Raw genomic sequence first — 19217 nt, forward strand, 5'->3', positions numbered from 1 at the left:
ATAACACCCCCTTCCCCGCTGGACTCATTTCCTGCCTGGCTGAGCTCTGGGGACAGGACAGGCCGGCTGCCTTGTCTCTCCTTAGACGGGGTTTCTCTAGGGGAAGGGGTGTGTGTGTGTGTGTGTGTGTGTGTCTAGCACGCTCGTCATTCTGCCAGCGCCATGGAGGGTGGTCTCCATGCCCAGCCTGACTCTCTCTGCGCCGTGGAGGGTGGTCTCCATGCCCAGGCTGACTCTCCCAGCGCCGGGGAGGGTGGTCTCCATGCCCAGGCTGACTCTCCCAGCGCCGTGGAGGGTGGTCTCCATGCCCAGCCTGCGCTCCGGCCTCGTGTTGTGCACACAGGAGGCTTTGGCACGAAGCCTGCACTCGGATGCCTGAGGCTTTCCCAGACACCATTTCTGCCAGCCTCCTCCGCACCTTGTCTTTGCCTCATGGGCCTTGGATGTCCGGAGGAGTTCCCCGAGGCCGGGCCCTGAGCCGGCTGTGGTTTAAGCAGAGGAGGCTCAGAGCAGGGGCCTGGGGCCGGGGGAGGTCTCGTCTCCACGAGTGTCATGGCCTGACTGACCAGGCACCCGGGGGTGGAGGTCAGGGCGCAGGTGATACGGTACCAGGATCTCAGTGTCTGATAAGTCATCAGCACAAAGATTTAAGCGTTCGCTTTGGGTGACGGGGGAGCCATTGCAGGGCTTGAGGTGAGGGATGATGATCTGACTAAATGTTAAAGAAACAGATCACGGCATCCGGTCCCATCACTGCAGGCAATTAGAAGGGGGAAGGTGGAAACAGTGACAGACTTCCTCTTCCCGGGCTCCAGAATCACTGCAGATGGTGACTGCAGCCCTGAAGTCAGCGGAAGCTTGCTTCTCGGCAGGAAAGCGATGCCACACCTAGAGGTGTGCTGAAAGCAGAGCCGTTTCTCTGCCGACAAAGGGACACATCGTCAGGGCTGCGGTCTTCCCAGTGGTCACACTCGGTTGTGAGAACTGGACCGTAAAGAAGGCAGAGCACCAGAGAATGGATGCCTTCGAACTGTGGTGCTGGAGAAGACTCCTGAAAGCCCCGGGGACAGCAAGGAGATCAAACCAGTCCATCTTAAGGGAGACCAACCCCGAATATTCACTGGAAGGACTGATGCTGAAGCTGAAGCTCCAGCATTTTGGTCATAAGATGCGAACAGACAGCTCGTTGGAAAAGTCTCTGATGCTGGGAAAGATGGAGGGCAGAAGGAGAAGAGGGCGTCAGAGGACGAGATGGCTGGATGGCATCACCAGTGCAATGAGCGTGAACTTGGGCAAACTCCGGGAGACGGTGAGGGACAGGGAGGCCTGGCGTGCTGCCGTCCGGGGGGTCGCAGAGCGTTGGACACGACGGGGCGACTGAAAGGCAGGAAGAACATGACATGGTCCGTCTTGGATTTGAAACAGATCAGGGCATCCGATCCGTGTTTTCCAGTTGAGGTGTGTGCCCTTTTCTTCCCCACCTCGCTGGTTCGGCCCAGCCCCACCTTCCCATGGGTCTGGCCGAGAAACGCCCTGGCCTTGCGGACCACGTGGCTTGGTGGCCGGAGGCCTCAGAGGCACTGCCTTCCTCCAGCAGCAGCTCTGCTGCCCCTCCTAGCACGTCCCCCACCCGCGCTCTGCTCTGCTTGGGCCCTGAGCGGCCCCCGAAGGCCACACTCCCGCTCCTCGCTCCTGCCGTTCAGTTGCCGAGTCACGTCTAACTCCCAGCAACCCCGTGGCCTGCAGCCCGCCATGCTGCTCTGTCCCTCGCTCCTGGCCTGGCCTCATTCTGGTTGAGGAAACAGAATTGAGTGGGGGACCCACTGGTCTCCTCCCTGCAAGGAGACCCACTTCCCCCCTCCAGCGTCGCAGACCCTGTTCCTTCCAGGGCCTGCATCCCCCTGGCCTCTGCCCTGAGCCCTCCCGCCCCTGCCCCCCAGACCAGCTTCTGCAGGCCTCTCTGCACCCCCTGGGCCTGTCTTCTCTCTGTCGGCTCCCCTGGACCATGCCCTTTGGGATGCACCTGTCCCTGGACTCCCTGTCAGAGCCGCCCTCTCATCGCTGTCTGATCGCGGCCCTTCCTCATCGGCTCTGCCCTCCCTGGCTCCCCGAGCCGTCTCGTGTCCAGGTCGCCTTCCAGGGTTGCCTCCACGGGGCCGAATGTGGTGGTTATTCGATGCTCTTCTCTTCCTGAATTCCGGCCGCTCTGAGCCACCCAACCAGGCCCTCTTCCCATGACTTCTCTTGGTGTCTTTCCTGCTCCTTCCTCCTCAGCCTTCCCCTGCTTGGACCCCTCAAATCCTGTCCTTTCCTTCCCTCAGCCTGCGCGTTAGCCTCCTGTTGCTCCTGTAACGAGGTGTCCCAGGTGTCCCGACGCCAGCCCATGCGCGTTTGCTCTTTCGGGGTTCCGGAGGCCAGAAGCAGGGGATGGGTCCCCTCGGGCCAGAGGCCAGTGTCGCTGGGGCCGTGTGCCTTCTGGGAGCCCCGGGAGGAGCTGTGTCCCGCCGTCTCCGGCCTCCGCGCGCGGCCATGCTCTTGGCTCGGGGCCCCGCCTCCGCCTCTGAAACCGGCGGTTCAGTGTCCTGCAGCCTCTCGTCTCTGCGCCAGTCAGCATGTCTCCCCTCTGACTCTGACCCGCCTGCCTCTCTCTCCCAAGGGCCCGCCCAGGTGATCCAGGATAATCCTCCTATCTCAGGATCCTTAACTTAATCACATGTGCAAAGTCCCTCTGCCATGCACGCTGACAGTCCACAGGCTCCAGAAGTTAGGACGCTCTGGCTTCACTGGGGCGGGGGCTGCCGTCCTCTCTGCTGAACATCCAGTCCTTTCCCTTAGCTGGTCTGGCTTCCTTTACCTCCAAGTTACACCAGGCTCCGAGAGGATGCTGTCCCGTCAGCCGTCCGCACGGCGGGCTTCCCGTCGCTCACACCGGGCGTCAGCTTCCCCGGGGCTCCTGCTCTGACCTGGTTTCTGGTGGCCGTGCCTGCGCTCCCCGTGGCGCCGCCCTGCCCTCTCTCGGGGAGCCTCTCACCACCTTCGGGCCTTTCTCTGCTTTGTCTCATCTCTGTGCAGCCGCAGAAGCTCTCCGGGGCAGAGGCGTCTCCTGTCTTGAGGCCTGCCCTGTGCGCCTGGCGCCGGCTGGTGTCAGCTCAGCGCACACACCGATCCTGTCTCAAACACCTTCAGCTCCAGGAGCTGGGGGGCTTCTCCCAGGGGACCCTGAATGGTGCTCAGACACCGCCCGGGGCTCTGGCGGAGAGGGAGGCAGGCCCAGCAGTCAGGCACCCTCTGGGGAGTCAGGCCCCGGAAGGACGCTGGAGTGTGAGTGAGAGGGGCTGGTGGCCTGGGAGAGGGGGCACTGCCTCTCACAGCTGCGGACTCAAGACATCTGTGGTGCTTCTCAGCTGGAGCACGAGGTCGGGGAACCCCTCCGTGGGGGACAGGACCCGTCACTCTTGACTCAGAGTTCAGTGTAACACGGCCGTGTGTTTTCATTTGAAATGACCGAGTCATGCTTTGTGCGGATGACAGATATAAGTGGTCCTTAAAATCAAATCGTTCAGAGGGGACACAGTGCAAGCGGCTGCTTCCCTGCGTGTCCCCTTCCTCTCACTCCCTGCCCCCGACACGGCACGGTTGTGTCCTTCGGGGTCCCCGTCAGAAGTGCTCCGTGCACCTTGCGTGTACTAGAGGGTCTGCCGTCCATCTCCGGCTCTCACACGCAGTAGTGACACACGGTACTCCGTGTTTTGTCTGTCTTTGAGCTGTTGTCTATTACCAGTGGAATGCTCAGTGTCTTAAAACAACCCCTTTCATTATTTTTCATGACTCTGGGCTTGCCAAAGCTTGCTCCTGCCTCAGCGGCCGGGGGCCAGCTGAGGGATGCTGTTGCCTGTGGCCTTGCAGCCTCCTGGGTCCAGACCAGCCGAGCACGTTCTCCCGGTGGCTGCGCCGCAGCAATGGAGGTGGAGGGGGTGAGCTCCTTTCAGGCTCCTCTGCATCGCCTCGGCTGCTGTCATATCGGTTGGAGCGAGTCGCGCGGCCGGCCTCGAAGCGTGCAGATTCAGGCAGGCATGAGGAAGGGCCTGGGGCAGTCTGTACGATCAGGCTACCGGGAGCGGTGTTTGCCTCTGTCCCCTTTGATTACTGGACGCCGCCTGTCCCGCTGCCCGGGGCCGCCGCCACTCATTTAACAGGACCCCTGTCACCTCCGCCCGCTGCCATGGAGGCCGTCTGCAGCGAGCGTCCTTACGTGGACCTCTCTGTGCTCACGAGTGCATGCACCCACGGGAGTTTCCGAAGCTGGAGTTCCTGGGTCGGCCGGTGGGGAACGCACGTTGCTCTGCAGGTGGTGTAGCGGTTGCTGGATTGCTCTTTGCAGACACTCACATCAGTGTCTACTCCTTCCAACACCGTCTGATGGTCTCTGTTTTCCTGTTACCAGGCTTTGGGAGGCAGGAGGATCCCAGATGCTGCGAGCGTTAAGGTCCCTGTGGTTTTCAGGAGGCCACTGAGCGGGGCTGGAGTTCACCGAGGTCACGGGTCACGTGCAGATGAGGGGTGGGAGCTTGGCCGTCTTTGCCGAGTCGCAAAGGGGACAAGCCAGTTTCTCCTTCAGCAGGGCTTTGCGTTTCCTCTTGGGCCTCAGTCACAGCGGGAGTAGTTTGAGCAGATCTAATGCCTTTCTATTGACAGAGAACCCGAGCGGTTGAGATTTTTTGCACTGATATCAAGTGCTCCTTGGAGCAGAGTGGGAAGCTGATGTCTTTTCTTTCCCATCGGATCAAGTCTCTGGGTGCAGCTGTTCACCTCGCAGGGGGAAGCTACGAGGAAGCGGAAGGGGCTTCCGTGGCTCCCAGGGGCTGAGGCCGCTCGGGCGTGGGCTGGTCGGAACCAGAACCTCCCAGGGGCCAATCCCCCAGGCTCTTCCCGGTGAGGGCCCTGCGGAATGGTCTCCGTTTACGTCACTGGGGAGCTGGTTTCTGCTGCCTCAAAGCCCTCAGGCCGCCTGCAGGAAACGTGAAAGGACTCGTGGCCCCCGTCCCACCTCCCCTTGGCCATCCGAGACTCCCCGGGGGAGCAGGAGAGGACCCGGGAACTCCTGTCCCCGTGGCCAGGGCTGGGAGGAAGCCGCCGGCGCCCGAAGCCGACGTCCCTCAGTTTGCTCCGGGAGACCCGGCAGGCCCGGCCCGGCTTTGCGGCCCGGCTCCAGCACAGGCGGACTCAGGGCCCTCGGACATCGCTGCTCCTCTTGGGCCGACTCCCCACCAGAGCCGGAGGTGGACCCGGGGCGATGTGGACGCCAGCGCTCGACCGGCGTTCGCGGGGTGGCTCGGCCGGTGGCAGATGCTGCTCAGCGTCTGCGACGCCGGCTGGACTGGGGGCCTCCCAAGCACAGACACTGTGTCTGTAGCCCGTGTGGATCCAGGGTAACCGTTCTGGGAAATAGTAAGTCCTAAATAATCGGGAAAAAACTAGAGCTAGTAACAGACACTTGGTCCGCACCTGCTCGGCACGATGCACGCCGCACACTGTCTCTCTAGCCCTCACAGTTGCCAAAGGAGAGGAAACTAAGGCTCAGAGAGGCGAGTCGCCTGCCCAGCGCTGCACAGCTGCGAGGGGAGGAGCAGGGCTTCAGGCCCAGGGCTGGCCGAGGCCGAGGCTGTTTGCCGTGCTCCTGGGCTCCCCACCCGGGAGCACACCTGGGGAGCACAGCCCTGGGAGCACGCCCCGGAGAGCACACTCTGGGGAGCACTGCCCCGGGGAGCACAGCCCAGCCCACTCTGCAGTTCCTCCGCCCCACCCAGCGCCCGGGGTATGAGCAGCAGGTGGGGGAGGAGACGGAAGTCTTTCAGGATCAGGATGCTGGGTCGTGACTGGGAGGCTCTCCAGGCAGCCGTGGGGAGCAGTTTGCTTGCTGTCCAGTCCTCCGGGATCACTTTCCTCTGTTGCCTGATGTCCAGTGTCTTGAAAACTACTTTTTGTTTAGTGTAAACTATCTTGATTTTGTGGATTTTTCAGATGGAAGGGTAAATTTTGTCCATCTTGTCTGGAAGGGAAAGTCTGTTTTTAACATTTTGATCCTCCTTTATTCTGTATTTAATTCTTTAATCCAGTGGAAATTAATTTTCCTGTGTGTCCCAAGGTACCTTTCTCCCTTGTGTGTCATCGCCCTGGCATGTAGCGGGACACACGGTTGGGCCCTGACTGCTGGGTCAGGCCGTCTGTTTCTTTCACCGATAGTGGGTTCTGATCGGGAAGCCGTGGGTCCTTGGCCAGCACCCAGGAGCCTCCTCCATCACTGGGACTGAGCCTTGCAGCCTCTGGCCTCGTAATTTCTGCATAATATCTCCAGCATGAGCTGGTTGATATTTGTAAGATTTCTGCCTTCCTCATGGGGAGAGTGAGGGGCAAGGAAGTCACCTTTTTGAAAAGGAAGCCAATAAAACTTAAATTTGCCCAGGAGATTAATTATAACCTGGAAATTTAAAAAATTTCAAAATGATATTGTAGCCACTGTGCTTTCAAATTGAATTTTTCTCTTTGTCCAGAATGTGCAGCTCCTTCTAGAACGGAGGGACTGACTCTCGCCTACCTGACAGGAGACCCCTCCCCACCACCCACCCACTCTCCCCTCCCTTCCTGGCTCGGGTCTGGCAGTTTCCCCAACAGCTGGGCTGCGTCTCTCCTTTGCATGTTCTGTTCCTTCTGCCCAGAACGCCTTTCCACACATTTTCCTCCTTGCACATAAATGCCTGTCACACGCTTGGTGAAGGCTTTGTCTCCTCCTCCACCCAGCCAGGGCTACACACATCTTTGTTGAACCCACTCCTCTATCCATGGGATTCTCCGGGCAAGAATACTGGAGTGGGTTGCCAGGCCCTTCTCCAGGGGATCTCCTACGTCTCCTGCACTCGCAGGCGGGTTCTTTACCACTAGCGCCACTTGGGGAGCCTGAGATAAGGGATGCGGTCTTGCAACTCTAAGGACAGCCTCTTCTCTCAGCTACACCCCTGCCGGGGCCCCTCCCCATTGCTCTGGAGCGCAGGGCTCTCTTCACGTCTCTTCGAGACTCTGGGGACTCGCCCCAGGGTGAGGAGATCAGTGAACACCAAGGTCGCAGGCCCCACCCAGCACTGGGGACTAGTTTCTACCCAGTCTTCAGCTGTGCAGCTCTTTGTTTACAGAAACATTTTTGCAAGCCTAGGAAGTAAAAGGGACTTCCCCAGTGGTTCAGCGGGTAAAGAATCTGCCTGCAGTGGGATTCCATCCCTGGGTCGGGAAGATCCCCCAGAGGAGGAGAGGGCAACCCACTCCAGTATTCTTGCCTGAAAAATCCCACGGACAGATTACAGCCTGGTGGGCTAGAGTCCAGAGAGGTGCAGAGTCGGACACCGCTGAGCAACTAAGCGCAAGGGCAGGGAGGTCGAGACCCACGAGACAGGAGCGGAGAAGAGCCAAGGGTTCTACCAGAGCCCTCAGCTGGCTTCTGTGGAGTTCTGTTTAGGAAGCAGTCATCCTGGGGACGGACGTGGCCAAGTTTTCTCGGATAATGGCTCTCAGCGGAAAGCCCGTTCTGTGTTTGGGAGATCTAGCTGGGAACGAGTCTGGCCGCTGTAACAAAGGTCAGAGTGACGGGGGCAGGACAAGGCGAAAGCTAATGTTTCTCTCTCGTGTCCCAGCTGGTCGCGAGCCGCGTCCAGCGCTCGGTGGCCGCTCGTGGGTGTCGGAGAGCGAGGCTCCCTGCGCCTTGCTGTCACCACCCGCAGAAGCTGGCTCCGCCCTTCGGCGCAGCTGGTGGGGGCGCTGCGGGCCTGGACGCCAGCTCGTCCCCTCGGCCCGGCCGTGCTGCTCGTGCGTCTGGCAGCCGTCGCTGCCCACGCGGCAGCAGGGAAGCGCGCGCACCGGTGAGCCCCGGGCGCTCTGATCTACAGGAAGCAGGGGAGGCCGCGTGTTGCGGGGGCGGGTGCCTGGCAGACGCTGCCAAAGGCAGGGACAGGCCGCCCCGCGGGTCGCTCCGCTCGCCTCTGCCGTTGCCGAGGCACCTCGCCGCTTACAGCGGGTTCTTCCTCCAGGCCTCTCCGTGCGGCCCAGCAGAGGCCGGGCAGCCGGCGAGGCTCGGGCGCGGCCTTGGAGGAGGCCAGCGGCGACGAGGCGCCGCCAGCGCGTTCTCAGCACCCCGAGCGCCCGACGGACGGCCCGGGGACCGAGCCCGGCGGCCGTGGGGAGAACGTGCCGGGGCCGCGCCCCAGGCTGGAGGGTTTGGACGTCACCCGCGGTGGCGGGCCGGGGAGCGGGCAGCGGGAGGCGCTGAGTTCTGAGCCCGGCTGGTCTCCTCACTCACCACCCGGGTCTCTGGGCACTTTGCGCAAGGCACACGCAGCTGGCCTGCGCGCCTTCCTTAGGCAGGCTGTCCCCTCGCCTGGCCTGTCCGCCGCATCTTGTCCGCCAGCCCGGGCCGCTCCTCCTCCGAGGCCCGGCCGAGCGCGGTGGCCTGGCCCTCCTGGCCCGCTGCTCCTGAGCGCTCAGCAGCTCGCAGGGTGGCCCCCGTGGGGGAAGTGGATGCTTCGAGAAGTGAGCTAACGTGCCCGGCCCCGCACCTAGAAAGAGGCGCAGGTGCTCGCCCGGGGATTCCGCTCTGCGTGGTTTCCAGAGGCCGCGCGGAGGCCAGCAGCAGGGGGTGAGCCTGGTGATGCGGAGCAGGGTGGAGCGGTGCAGCGAGAGGGTCCTCGACTTATGTGTCAGAGCTTTTCTTAGAATTACCATCCCCCCCCCCCCCCGCCCCGAAGTCACAGGGTGACACCCAGATTTAAATCTAGGACTGTGGATCCCATTTTACATTTCGATTTCTTAGAAACTAAAAGTATGCAGTAAAGAAATTCAATGTACACTGAATGGTTTTACCTCTCAGAAATAACTGCTCTTAATATCCTGACATACATATTTTTTCTATAGTTTATAGAAGAGTTCATTTTTTCTAAAAGTAATAGGAAATGATTCTGCTCAGTAGAAAGAATTCAAACTGTAAAGATGAGAGCTTAAAAATTATTCCAAATATTATCATTCAGAGATTCCTATCATTTACTCCAGTGATAATCACTCTAGACATCTCTCTAGGGACATAGGCCGATTTTAAGGGGGCAGACATCCTTTCATGAGCAGTGCTCACCACTCCTGCTCAGGACAGTAGCCGCTAACCACATGGAGCTGCTTGACTTCTCGAATCATGGCAGGTGTGAATCGTGTGCTACAAGTACAAAGAACAGACGGATTTAGAAAAATTAACATGAAAACCGATGTAAAAATATCTCAGCTTAAAAATACTGATTATTGTTAAACTGATAATATTTGAGATATATTGAGTTAAATAAAATATATTATTAAAATTAACTTCACTCGTTTCTTTTTTCTCTTGACTTCCCTGGTGGCTCAGATGGTAAAGCGTCTGCCTACAATGCGGGAGACCAGGGGTCAATCCCTGGGTCGGGAAGATTTCCTGGAGAAGGAAATGGCAACCCACTCCAGTATTCTTGCCTGGAAAATCCCATGGCTGGAGGACCCTGTTGGGCTACAGTCCACGGGGTCGCAAAGAATCCGACACGACTGAGCGACTTCACTTCACTACGAATTTCAGTGTAACGTGCAGCTTGCGTGTGTTTCTGTCGGACAGCATGGCTCTGTTTAGAAAATAAACTAGTAATAAGCGTTCATACTGCACCGAAATGCAGTGCTTGGATGCAATCTCAAAAAGGACAGAATGATCTCTGTTCGTCTCCAAGGCAAACCACTCAATATCACAGTAATCCAAGTCTATGCCCCAGCCAGTAACGCTGAAGAAGCTGAAGTGGAACGGTTCTATGAAGACCTACAAGACCTTGTAGAACTAACACCCAAAAAAGATGTCCTTTTCATTAGAGGGGACTGGAATGCAAAAGTAGGAAGTCAAGAAACACCTGGGGTAACAGGCAAATTTGGCCTTGGAATGAGGAATGAAGCAGGGCAAAGACTAATAGAGTTTTGCCAAGAAAATGCACTGGTCATAGCAAACACCCTCTTCCAACAACACAAGAGAAGACTTTACACATGGACATCACCAGATGGTCAACACTGAAATCAGACTGACTATATTATTTGCAGCCAAAGATGGAGAAGCTCTATAGAGTCAGCAAAAACAAGACCAGAAGCTGACTGTGGCTCAGATCATGGACTCAATTTAAGTCTGAATTATTGCCAAATTCAGACTTAAATTGAAGAAAGTAGGGAAAACCACTAGACCATTCAGGTATGACCTAAATCAAATCCCTTATGATTATACAGTGGAAGTGAGAAATAGATTTAAGGGACTAGATCTGATAGATAGAATGCCTGATGAACTAGGGATGGAGGTTCATGCCATTGTCCAGGAGACAGGGATCAAGACCATCCCCATGGAAAAGAAATGCAAAAAAGCAAAATGGCGGTCTGTGGAAGCCTTACAAATAGCTGTGAAGAGAAGCGAAAAGCAAAGGAGAAAAGGAAAGATATACCCATTTGAATGCAGAGTTCCAAAGAATAGCAAGGAGAGATAAGAAAGCCTTCCTATGTTTGCTATGATCAATGCAAAGACATAGAGGAACACAACAGAATGGGGAAGACTAGCAATCTCTTCAAGAAAGTTAGAGATGTCAAGGGAACATTTCATTTAAAGATGGGCTCGATAAAGGACAGAAATGGTATGGACCTAACAGAAGCAGAAGATATTAAGAAGAGGTGGCAAGAATACACAGAAGAACTGTACAAAAAAGATCTTCACCACCAAGATAATCATGATGGCGTGATCACTCACCTAGAGCCAGACTTCCTGGAATGTGAAGTCAAGTGGGCCTTAGAAAGCATCACTATGAACAAAGCTAGTGGAGGTGATGGAATTCCAGTTGAGGTATTGCAAATCCTGAAAGATGATGCTGTGAAAGTGCTGCACTCAATATGCCAGCAAATTTGGAAAACTCGGAAGTGGCCACAGGACTGGAAAAGGTCAGTTTTCATTCTAATCCCAAAGAAAGGCAATGCCAAAGAATGCTCAAACTACCGCACAATTGCACTCATCTCACATACTAGTAAAGTAATGCTCAAAATTCTCCAAGCCAGGCTTCAGCAATACGTGAACCATGAACTTCCTGATGTTCAAGCTGGTTTTAGAAAAAGCAGGTACACCAGAGATCAAATTGCCAACATCTGCTGAATCATGGAAAAGGGAAGAGAGTTCCAGAAAAACATCTATTTCTGCTTTATTGACTATGCCAAAGCCTTTGACTGTGTGGATCATAATAAACTGTGGAAAATTCTGAGAGAGATGGGAATACCAGACCACCTGACCTGCCTCTTGAGAAATCTGTATGCAGGTCAGGAAGCAACAGTTAGAACTGGACTTGGAACAACAGACTGGTTCCAAATAGGAAAAGGAGTACGTCAAGACTGTATATTGTCACCCTGCTTATTTAACTTCTATGCAGAGTACATCATGAGAAACACTGGGCTGGAAGAAGCACAAGCTGGAATCAAGATTGCCAGGAGAAATATCAATCACCTCAGATATGCAGATGACACCACCCCTATGGCAGAAAGTGAAGAGGAACTCAAAAGCCTCTTAATGAAAGTGAAAGAGGAGAGTGAAAAAGTTGGCTTAAAGCTCAACATTCAGAAAACGAAGATCATGGCATCCGGTCCCATCACTTCATGGGAAATAGATGGGGAAACAGTGGAAACAGTGTCAGACTTTGTTTTTTGGGCTCCAAAATCACTGCAGATGGTGACTGCAGCCATGAAATTAAAAGACTCTTACTACTTGAAAGGAAAGTTATGACTAACCTAGATAGTATATTCAAAAGCAGAGATATTACTTTGCCAACAAAGGTGCGTCTAGTCAAGGCTATGGTTTTTCCAGTGGTCATGTATGGATGTGAGAGTTGGACTGTGAAGAAAGCTGAGTGCTGAAGAATTGATGCTTTTGAACTGTGGTGTTGGAGAAGACTCTTGAGAGTCCCTTGGACTGCAAGGAGATCCAACCAGTCCATCCTAAAGGAAATCAATCCTGTGTGTTCTTTGGAAGGACTGATGCTAAAGCTGAAACTCCAATACTTTGGCCACCTCATGTGAAGAGTTGACTCATTGGGAAAGACTCTGATGCTGGGAGGGATTGGGGGCAGGAGGAGAAGGGGACGGCAGAGGATGAGATGGCTGGATGGCATCACCGACTCGATGGACATGGGTTTGAGTGAACTCCGGGAGTTGGTGATGGACAGGGAGGTGTGGTGCGCTGCGATTCATGGGGTCGCAGAGTCGGACACGACTGAGCGGCTGAACTGATGGACTGGCTGAAGCGTTCATGGAAAGAACAGACTGGATCTGAAGGAACTGTAGCCCTCCGTATAAATGCTTCACCTCGTAACCTGTGACATCAGTTCCTAAAAAAGTGAAGTTGCTCCGTTGTGTCCAACTCTTTGTGACCCCATGGACTGTAGCCTACCAGGCTTCTCCCTCCATGGGATTTTCCAGGCAAGAATATCGAGTGGGCTGCCATTTCCTTCTCCAGGGGATCTTCCTGACCCAGGGATCGAACCCAGGTCTCCTTCATTGCAGGCAGATGCTTTACCCTCTGAGCTACGAGGGAGGCCCTTAAAGAGTCCAGTTAAGCTTTAAAAAGTTTGATGTTGAGACTTCCCTGGCAGTCCAGCGGTTAAGACTCCGTGTGTCCACTGCAGGAGCTGCCAGTTCGAACCCTGGTCAGGGAATTGAGTTCCTGTTCGCTGCGTGGTCCAGCCAAAAAGAGCGGAAGGAAAGTTAAATAAAAGAGATCCTTGATACCATTAAAAAAAAAAGTTATTTTTTTTTCTTTAACATATATTGAGTTTTGAAAAATGAGGGCCCCTGAGGTTCCTCCCAGTTTCTGAGATACAGTGTTTGCATCTAATAGCCACGTTCTGTCCTGTGATTCTCCCACGCTGTCAGTATTTCTGCATGTGGAGGCTCTGATGCTCACCCTCAGGCCTCTGCCTGCCCGCCCCTCACCGCCGAGTCCCGGTTCTTTCTCAGGAAGCTCACACTTCGCCGAGGAAGCGCCGTCGCTCCGTGCCTGGCCGCTCCATGGCCCGGGCCCCGCGTGCACGGCCCCCGCATGCACGGCCCCGCGGTCCTGGTGTTGTCGCAGCCCCGGGGCCTGCCTGGAGTCCTGCACAGCACCAGGCAATTGCTTTCTCTTCTCAGATGACTGCATGATACTGTGTTCAACAGCCTACTCAGCCCTGTTTGGTGTTGCTTGGCTCCTCTCAGGCCCTCGGTCTCGTCTCTAGAATCAGCTCCCCAGTGCAAGACAGAGGCGCTGCTGAGAACTAGCGATTCAGCAGCTTTGGGTCACTAACCAGAGGACTTGGAAAGGCTCTCGTTACAGCTCGTACACCCAATCCTCCAATCTCAGTGGGCCCTCTGTGATATATATGTATATATATTTTGGTTAATTTTTGTTGTTGCTCAGTTGCTAGGTGGTGTCCAGCTCTTTGCCACCCCATGGACTGTAGCTACCAGGCTGCCCTGTCCTTCACTGTCTCCCAGGGTATGCTCCGATTCATGCCCATTGAATCGATGATGCCATCCAACCATCTCATCCTTTGCTGCCCTCTTCTTTTACCTTCAGTCTTCCCCAGCATCAGAGTCTTTTCCAATGAGTCAACTCTTCGCATCAAGTGGTCAAAGTATTGGAGCTTCAGCTTCAGCATCAGTCCTTCCAATGAATATACAGGACTGATTTCCTTCAGGATGGACTGGTTGGATCTCCTGGCAGTCCAAGGGACTCTCAGGAGTCTTCTCCAACACCACAGTTCAAAAGCATCAATTCTTTGGTGCTCAGCTTTCTTTATGGTCCAACTCTCACATCCATACATGACTACTGGAAAAATCATAGCTTGACTAAACAGACCTTTGTCAGCAAAGTAATGTCTCTGCTTTTTAATATGCTGTCTAGGTTTGTCATAGCTTTCCTTCTAAGGAGCAAGTGTCTTAATTTCATGGCTGCAGTCACCATCTGCAGTGATTTTGGAGCCCCAGAAAGTAAAGTCTCTTACTACTTCCACCTTTTCCCCATCTATCTGCCATGAAGTGATGGAACTGGATGCTATGATCTTCATTTTCTGAATGTTGAGTTTTAAGCCAACTTTTCCACTCTCCTCTTTCACTTTCATCAAGAGGCTTTTGAGTTCCTCTTCACTTTCTGCCATAAGGGTGGTGTCATCTGCATATCTGAGGTTATTGATATTTCTCCCTGCAATCTTGATTTGAGCTTGTGGTTCATCCAGCTCAGCATTTCTCATGATGTATTATGCATATAAGTTAAATAACCATGGTGACAAAATACAGCCTCGATGTACTCCTTTCCAATTTGGAACTTGCTCCATGTCTGGTTCTTACTGATGTTTCTTGACCCACATACAGGTTTCTCAGAAGACAGGTCAGGTGGTCTGGTATTCCCATTTCTTTAAGAATTTTCCACAGTGTGTTCTGATCCACACAGTCAAAGGCTTTAGCATAGTCAATGAAGCAGAAGTAAATGTTTTTCTGGAATTCCTCTGCTTTCTCTGGGACCCAACAAATGTCGGCAATTTGATCTCTGATTCCTCTGCCTTTTCTAAATCCAGCTTCTACATCTGGAAGTTCTCAGTTCACATATTGCTAAAGCTTGGCTTGAAGGATTTTGAGCATGATCTTGCTAGCGTGTGAGATGAGCACAATTGTACAATAGTTTGAGCATTCTTTGGCATTGCCTTTCTTTGGGATTGGAATTAAAACTGACCTTTTCCAGTTCTGTGGCCACTGCTGAGTTTTCCAAATTTGTTGACCTATTGAGGTGCAGCACTTTCACAGCATCATCTTTTAGGATTTTAGATAACTCAGCTGAAGTTCCATTGCCTCCACTAACTTTGTTAGTTGTGATGCTTCCTGAGGCCCACTTGGCTTTCACTCCAGGACGTCTGGTTCTAGGTGAGTGGCCACACCACTGTGGTTAGCAGGGTCATTAAGACCATTACTGTACAGTTCTGTGCATTCTTGCCCCTTCTTTTCTTCTCAGTTTCTCCTGCTTGTATTAGGTCCTTACCATTCCTGTCCTTTATTGAGTCCATCCTTGAATGAACTGTTCCCTTGGTATCTCTAATTTTCCTGAAGACGTCTCTCAGTTCAATTCAGTTCAGTCGCTCAGTCGAGTCCAACTCTTTGCGACCCCATGAATCGCAGCACGCCAGGCCTCCCTGTCCATCACCAACTCCCGGAGTTCACTCAGACTCGCGTCCGTCGAGTCCGTGATGCCATCCAGCCATCTCATCCTCTGTCCTCCCCTTCTCCTCCTGCCCCCAATCCCTCCCAGCATCAGAGTCTTTTCCAATGAATCTCTAGTCTTTCCCATTCTACTGCTTTCCTCTATTTCTTTGCATTGCTCACCTGAGAAGGCTTTCTGACCTTTCCTTGTTATTCTCTGCATTCAGTGGGTGTATCTTCCCTTTTTTCCTTTGCCTCTTGCTCCTCTTTTGTTAGCTATTTTTAAGGCCTCCTCAGACAACCACTTTGCCTTCCTGCATTTCTTTTCCTTGAATTGTTTTGGTCTCTTCCCCTTGTACACGGTTATGAACCTCTGTCCATAGTGCTTCAGGCACTCTGTTTACCAGACCTAATCCCTTGAATCTATTCATCACCTCCACAAATCATAAGGGATTTGATTTAGGTCATACCTGAAAGGCCTAATGGTCTTCCTACTTTCTTCAATTTAAGCCTGAATTTTGCAGTAAGGAGCTCATGATCTGAGCCACAGTCGGCCCCTGGTCTTGTTTTTGCTGACTGTACAGAGCTTCTCTATCTTTAGCTGTAAAGAATATAATCAATCTGATTTCAGCGTTGACCATCTGGTGGTGTCCATGTGTAGAGTCATCTTTTGTCTGTTGGAAACAGGTGTTTGCTATGACCAGTGAGTTCTCTTGACAACTGTGTTAGCCTCTGCCTTGCTTCATTCTGTGCTCTGAGCCCAAACTTGCCTGCTGCTGCGGCGCCTCCTGACTCCCTACCTTGCATTCTGGCTCCCTGTGATGTGAGACCGTCTTTTCCCGGAGTTGGTTCTAGACGGCTTTGTAGGTCTTCATAAAACTGGTCAACTCAGCTTCTTTGGGTAGTGGTTGGACCTTAGACTTGGATTACTGTGATGTTGAATGATGTGCCTTGGAAACAAACCAAGATCGTCCTGTCGTTTCTGAGACTGCACCCAAGTGCTGCATTTCAGGCTAAAAGGGCCACTGCATTTCTTCCAAGGGACTCTTGCCCACGGTAGTAGGTATAATGGTCACCTGAAGTAAATTCGCCCATTCCTGTCCATTGTAGTTCACCTTTTCCTAAGATGTCTACGTTCGCTCTTGTTGTCTCCTGCTTCACCATGTCCGATTTGCCAGGATTCACGGACCTAACATTCCAGGTTCCTACGCAATACTGTTCTTTACAACACTGGACTTTAGTTTCACCACCAGACACGTGCACAACTGGGCATCGTTTCTGCTGTGGCCGAGCCACTTCATTCTTTCTGGGACTTTTTCTCCATTCTTCCCCAGGAGCATATTGGACACCTTCTGACCTGGGGCTCATCTCCCGGGCGCCATATCTTTTTGCTTTTTCATACTGCTCATGAGGTTCTTGAGGCAGGAATGCTGGAGTGGTTTGCCACTCCCTCCTCCACGGACCGCACTGTGTCAGAAGCCTCCATGATGACTTGTCCCTGTTGGGCAGCCCTGTATGGCGTGGCTCATAGCTTCATGAGTTCCACAGGCCCCTCTGCCACAACGAGGCTGTGATCCGTGAAAGAGAACTCCTGTCATGAGTTTGAGCTTGAGGCATATTTTCCTAGGTCTTTAAAAACTGCATTTATATTTTAATACAAGTATGTTCTGTTCCATCACAGAAAGAAATAGACCGTGTTCAGGCTGGGGTATGAATTGTTCTGGGTGTTCTCAGAACAATCTGGATGTGTGGATTCCAGAGAGCTGCTCTCAGAGTGAGGTTTTTATTCTAATTAACAAGCCAGCAGCAACATTAACAAAGTTAGAAGCGTAGGTAATACACTCTTGGAGGAGAGCCTTCCTATAAGCATTCCCAGACAGCATGTCTGCAGAGTTCTGACTTTTAGGCAGAAACAGACTGCCTGTGTTCAGGTCATTTCCATACAAACTTGTTTTAAAGGTCTTGCGTACACAAGACATCCTACCAGTTCATGTCCACGTATAGACTATAGACCACAAAAGAGCTAGATTTCACTGCATCGTCTTTGGAAGATACAGAGTATTGCGTCTTATGTGTCTTGGTAAGATCGTACTGAATAAATCCTAAGACAACTTTGTGTTTCCTACTGATCTTGAGCTCTCTCCATGTTAACGTGTATCCGTCTTTTGGTTGGATGGCATCACTGACTCGATGGACATGAGTCTGAGCAAACTCCGGGAGGTGGTGATGGACAGGGAGGCCTGGGGCGCTGCAGTCCGTGGCGTCAGAGTCAGACAAGACTGAGCGACGGAGCAACATCAGCAAATCTTTCTAGAGCAGGAAATACGGGACGAGGAGTGAGTGCTTGAGCTGCCCTCCTCTGGAAGCTTCTTTACTAATTAAGAGGACTCACTGTGAGACGGTCCCCGAGGCTCCCCGCGCGCAGACCACCCTCGCCCCGTTCACCCTCTGCCTCTGTTCTTCGCAGATGACATGGCGGAGCTCCTCCTCGGGGAGGCCAAGCTGGAGCAGTACCTGAAGGAACACCCCCTGCGGCAGGGCGCCAGCCCCCGAGGCCCCCGGCCCCAGCTGACGGAGGTCCGCAAGCATCTGACCGCCGCCCTGGACCGAGGCAACCTCAAGGTACCGGGGCCTGGGGGCGGGGCCGGGGCGGGGCCTGGGGCCGGGGGGAGGGCCCGGGGCGGGGCGGGGCCGGGGGCGGGGCCGGGGGCGGGGCCGGGGGCGGGTCGTGGGAGCCGCTCCACCCACGTGCTTCCGGGCTCGGGAGGGCACTCGACGCGGGGCTTCCAGACCAGCAGCTTCTGTCCCAGGAGGGCCTCTGAGGCCACGTTCTCCTGAGAAATGGCACTGCCGTCCCCAGGGGTCTGGCATGAAGCTGTCAGGTGTGGCCCGGGGCTCAGCCTGGCTTTATCCCACCGACAGCGGAGGAGCTAGTCCCGCGGTCCCTTAGCCAGCGATCCTCGCCCGCCCGAGGTCTGCAGCCGAGCGTCCCGGGCGGCCGGGCCGAGCTGTGGGGGGACCTGGTAGGAGCCCCCTCTGCCCGCCGAGGGCCCTAGCGCTTGAGGGGCTGCCCTGCGTTCATCCGCCCGTTCCTGGGTCTCGTCTGCGTCCCCCCTCGCGAGGCTCTCCTGCTGGAAGCTTTTCATCTCGCCTCACCCCCGGCCCCCATCCCCAGCCCAGCCTGCAGTGCTGTGAGTTTTTGCACCTCTGACTTCTTTCCTTCTTCCTTCCTCCCTTCCTGCACTTCCTCCCTTCCTGCACTTCCCTTCAGACGTAGGGACTCTTCTTCACGAAGCTGGTTCTCGGGACTCTGGTGGGTCTCGTTAGAGGGGACGGGGCAGGCACTCAGGTGTCCTTCCAGGCGTGGGAGTGCGCCTGCTCCTGCGCGGGGTGGGGGCCCCTGACTAGGTTCTGTCCCACTTCCAATCCCCCTCATTTCGTCTGGTAAACCTTTTGTTTCACTGGGTCCTCTTCATCCCTCAATCCAGTGTGGTAGCAAGAATATTGAATTTCAACTTAGATTTCCGAGTTTGCTTTCCAGCGTGGCGTCATAAGCTATGTGATCTTGGGAAGCTGCTTAACCTCTGAGCTTCGCATTTCTCTCCTGTAAGCCCACTTAGCTCAAGTCGTTTTGAGTCTCAGGGGTACAGATTCTTTCCCAGTCGGATAGCTCTAGATAACGCGGCAGTTTTTGCTACTTTCCTGGTTCTGCCCCATACAGTGTTTCTCCCGTTGCCAAAAGTAGGGCTTCCCCAGTGGTTAAGCTGGACCATGCTGGAGACACTGAAAACGCAGGTTTGATCTCTGGGTCAGGAAGATTCCCCTGGAGCAGGAAATGGCAGCCCACTGCAGTATTCTAGGTGGGAAAATCCCAGGGACAGAGGAAGCCGTGCAGGGAAAATCCCGTGGGCTGCAGTCCAAGGGTCGCAGAGAGC

The 19217-nt window shown here is 54.1% G+C and overlaps 1 protein-coding gene across 6 annotated transcripts in view; it reads left to right on the forward strand.

The window, feature by feature from the left end:
* The window catches only part of TTC7B (tetratricopeptide repeat domain 7B), a 272717-nt gene that overhangs the window by 10820 nt on the left and 242680 nt on the right, over positions 1-19217 (forward strand). For all 6 annotated transcript variants that reach the window (XM_018053841.1, XM_018053837.1, XM_018053838.1 and 3 more), the window contains exon 2: positions 17750-17904. In XM_018053841.1, coding sequence (XP_017909330.1) covers positions 17750-17904 — 155 coding nt within the window. The remainder of the gene's footprint in view (positions 1-17749; positions 17905-19217) is intronic.

Source organism: Capra hircus, chromosome 10 (assembly GCF_001704415.2).
Source record: "Capra hircus breed San Clemente chromosome 10, ASM170441v1, whole genome shotgun sequence".
In the NCBI taxonomy this organism is placed as follows: Eukaryota; Metazoa; Chordata; class Mammalia; order Artiodactyla; family Bovidae; genus Capra; species Capra hircus.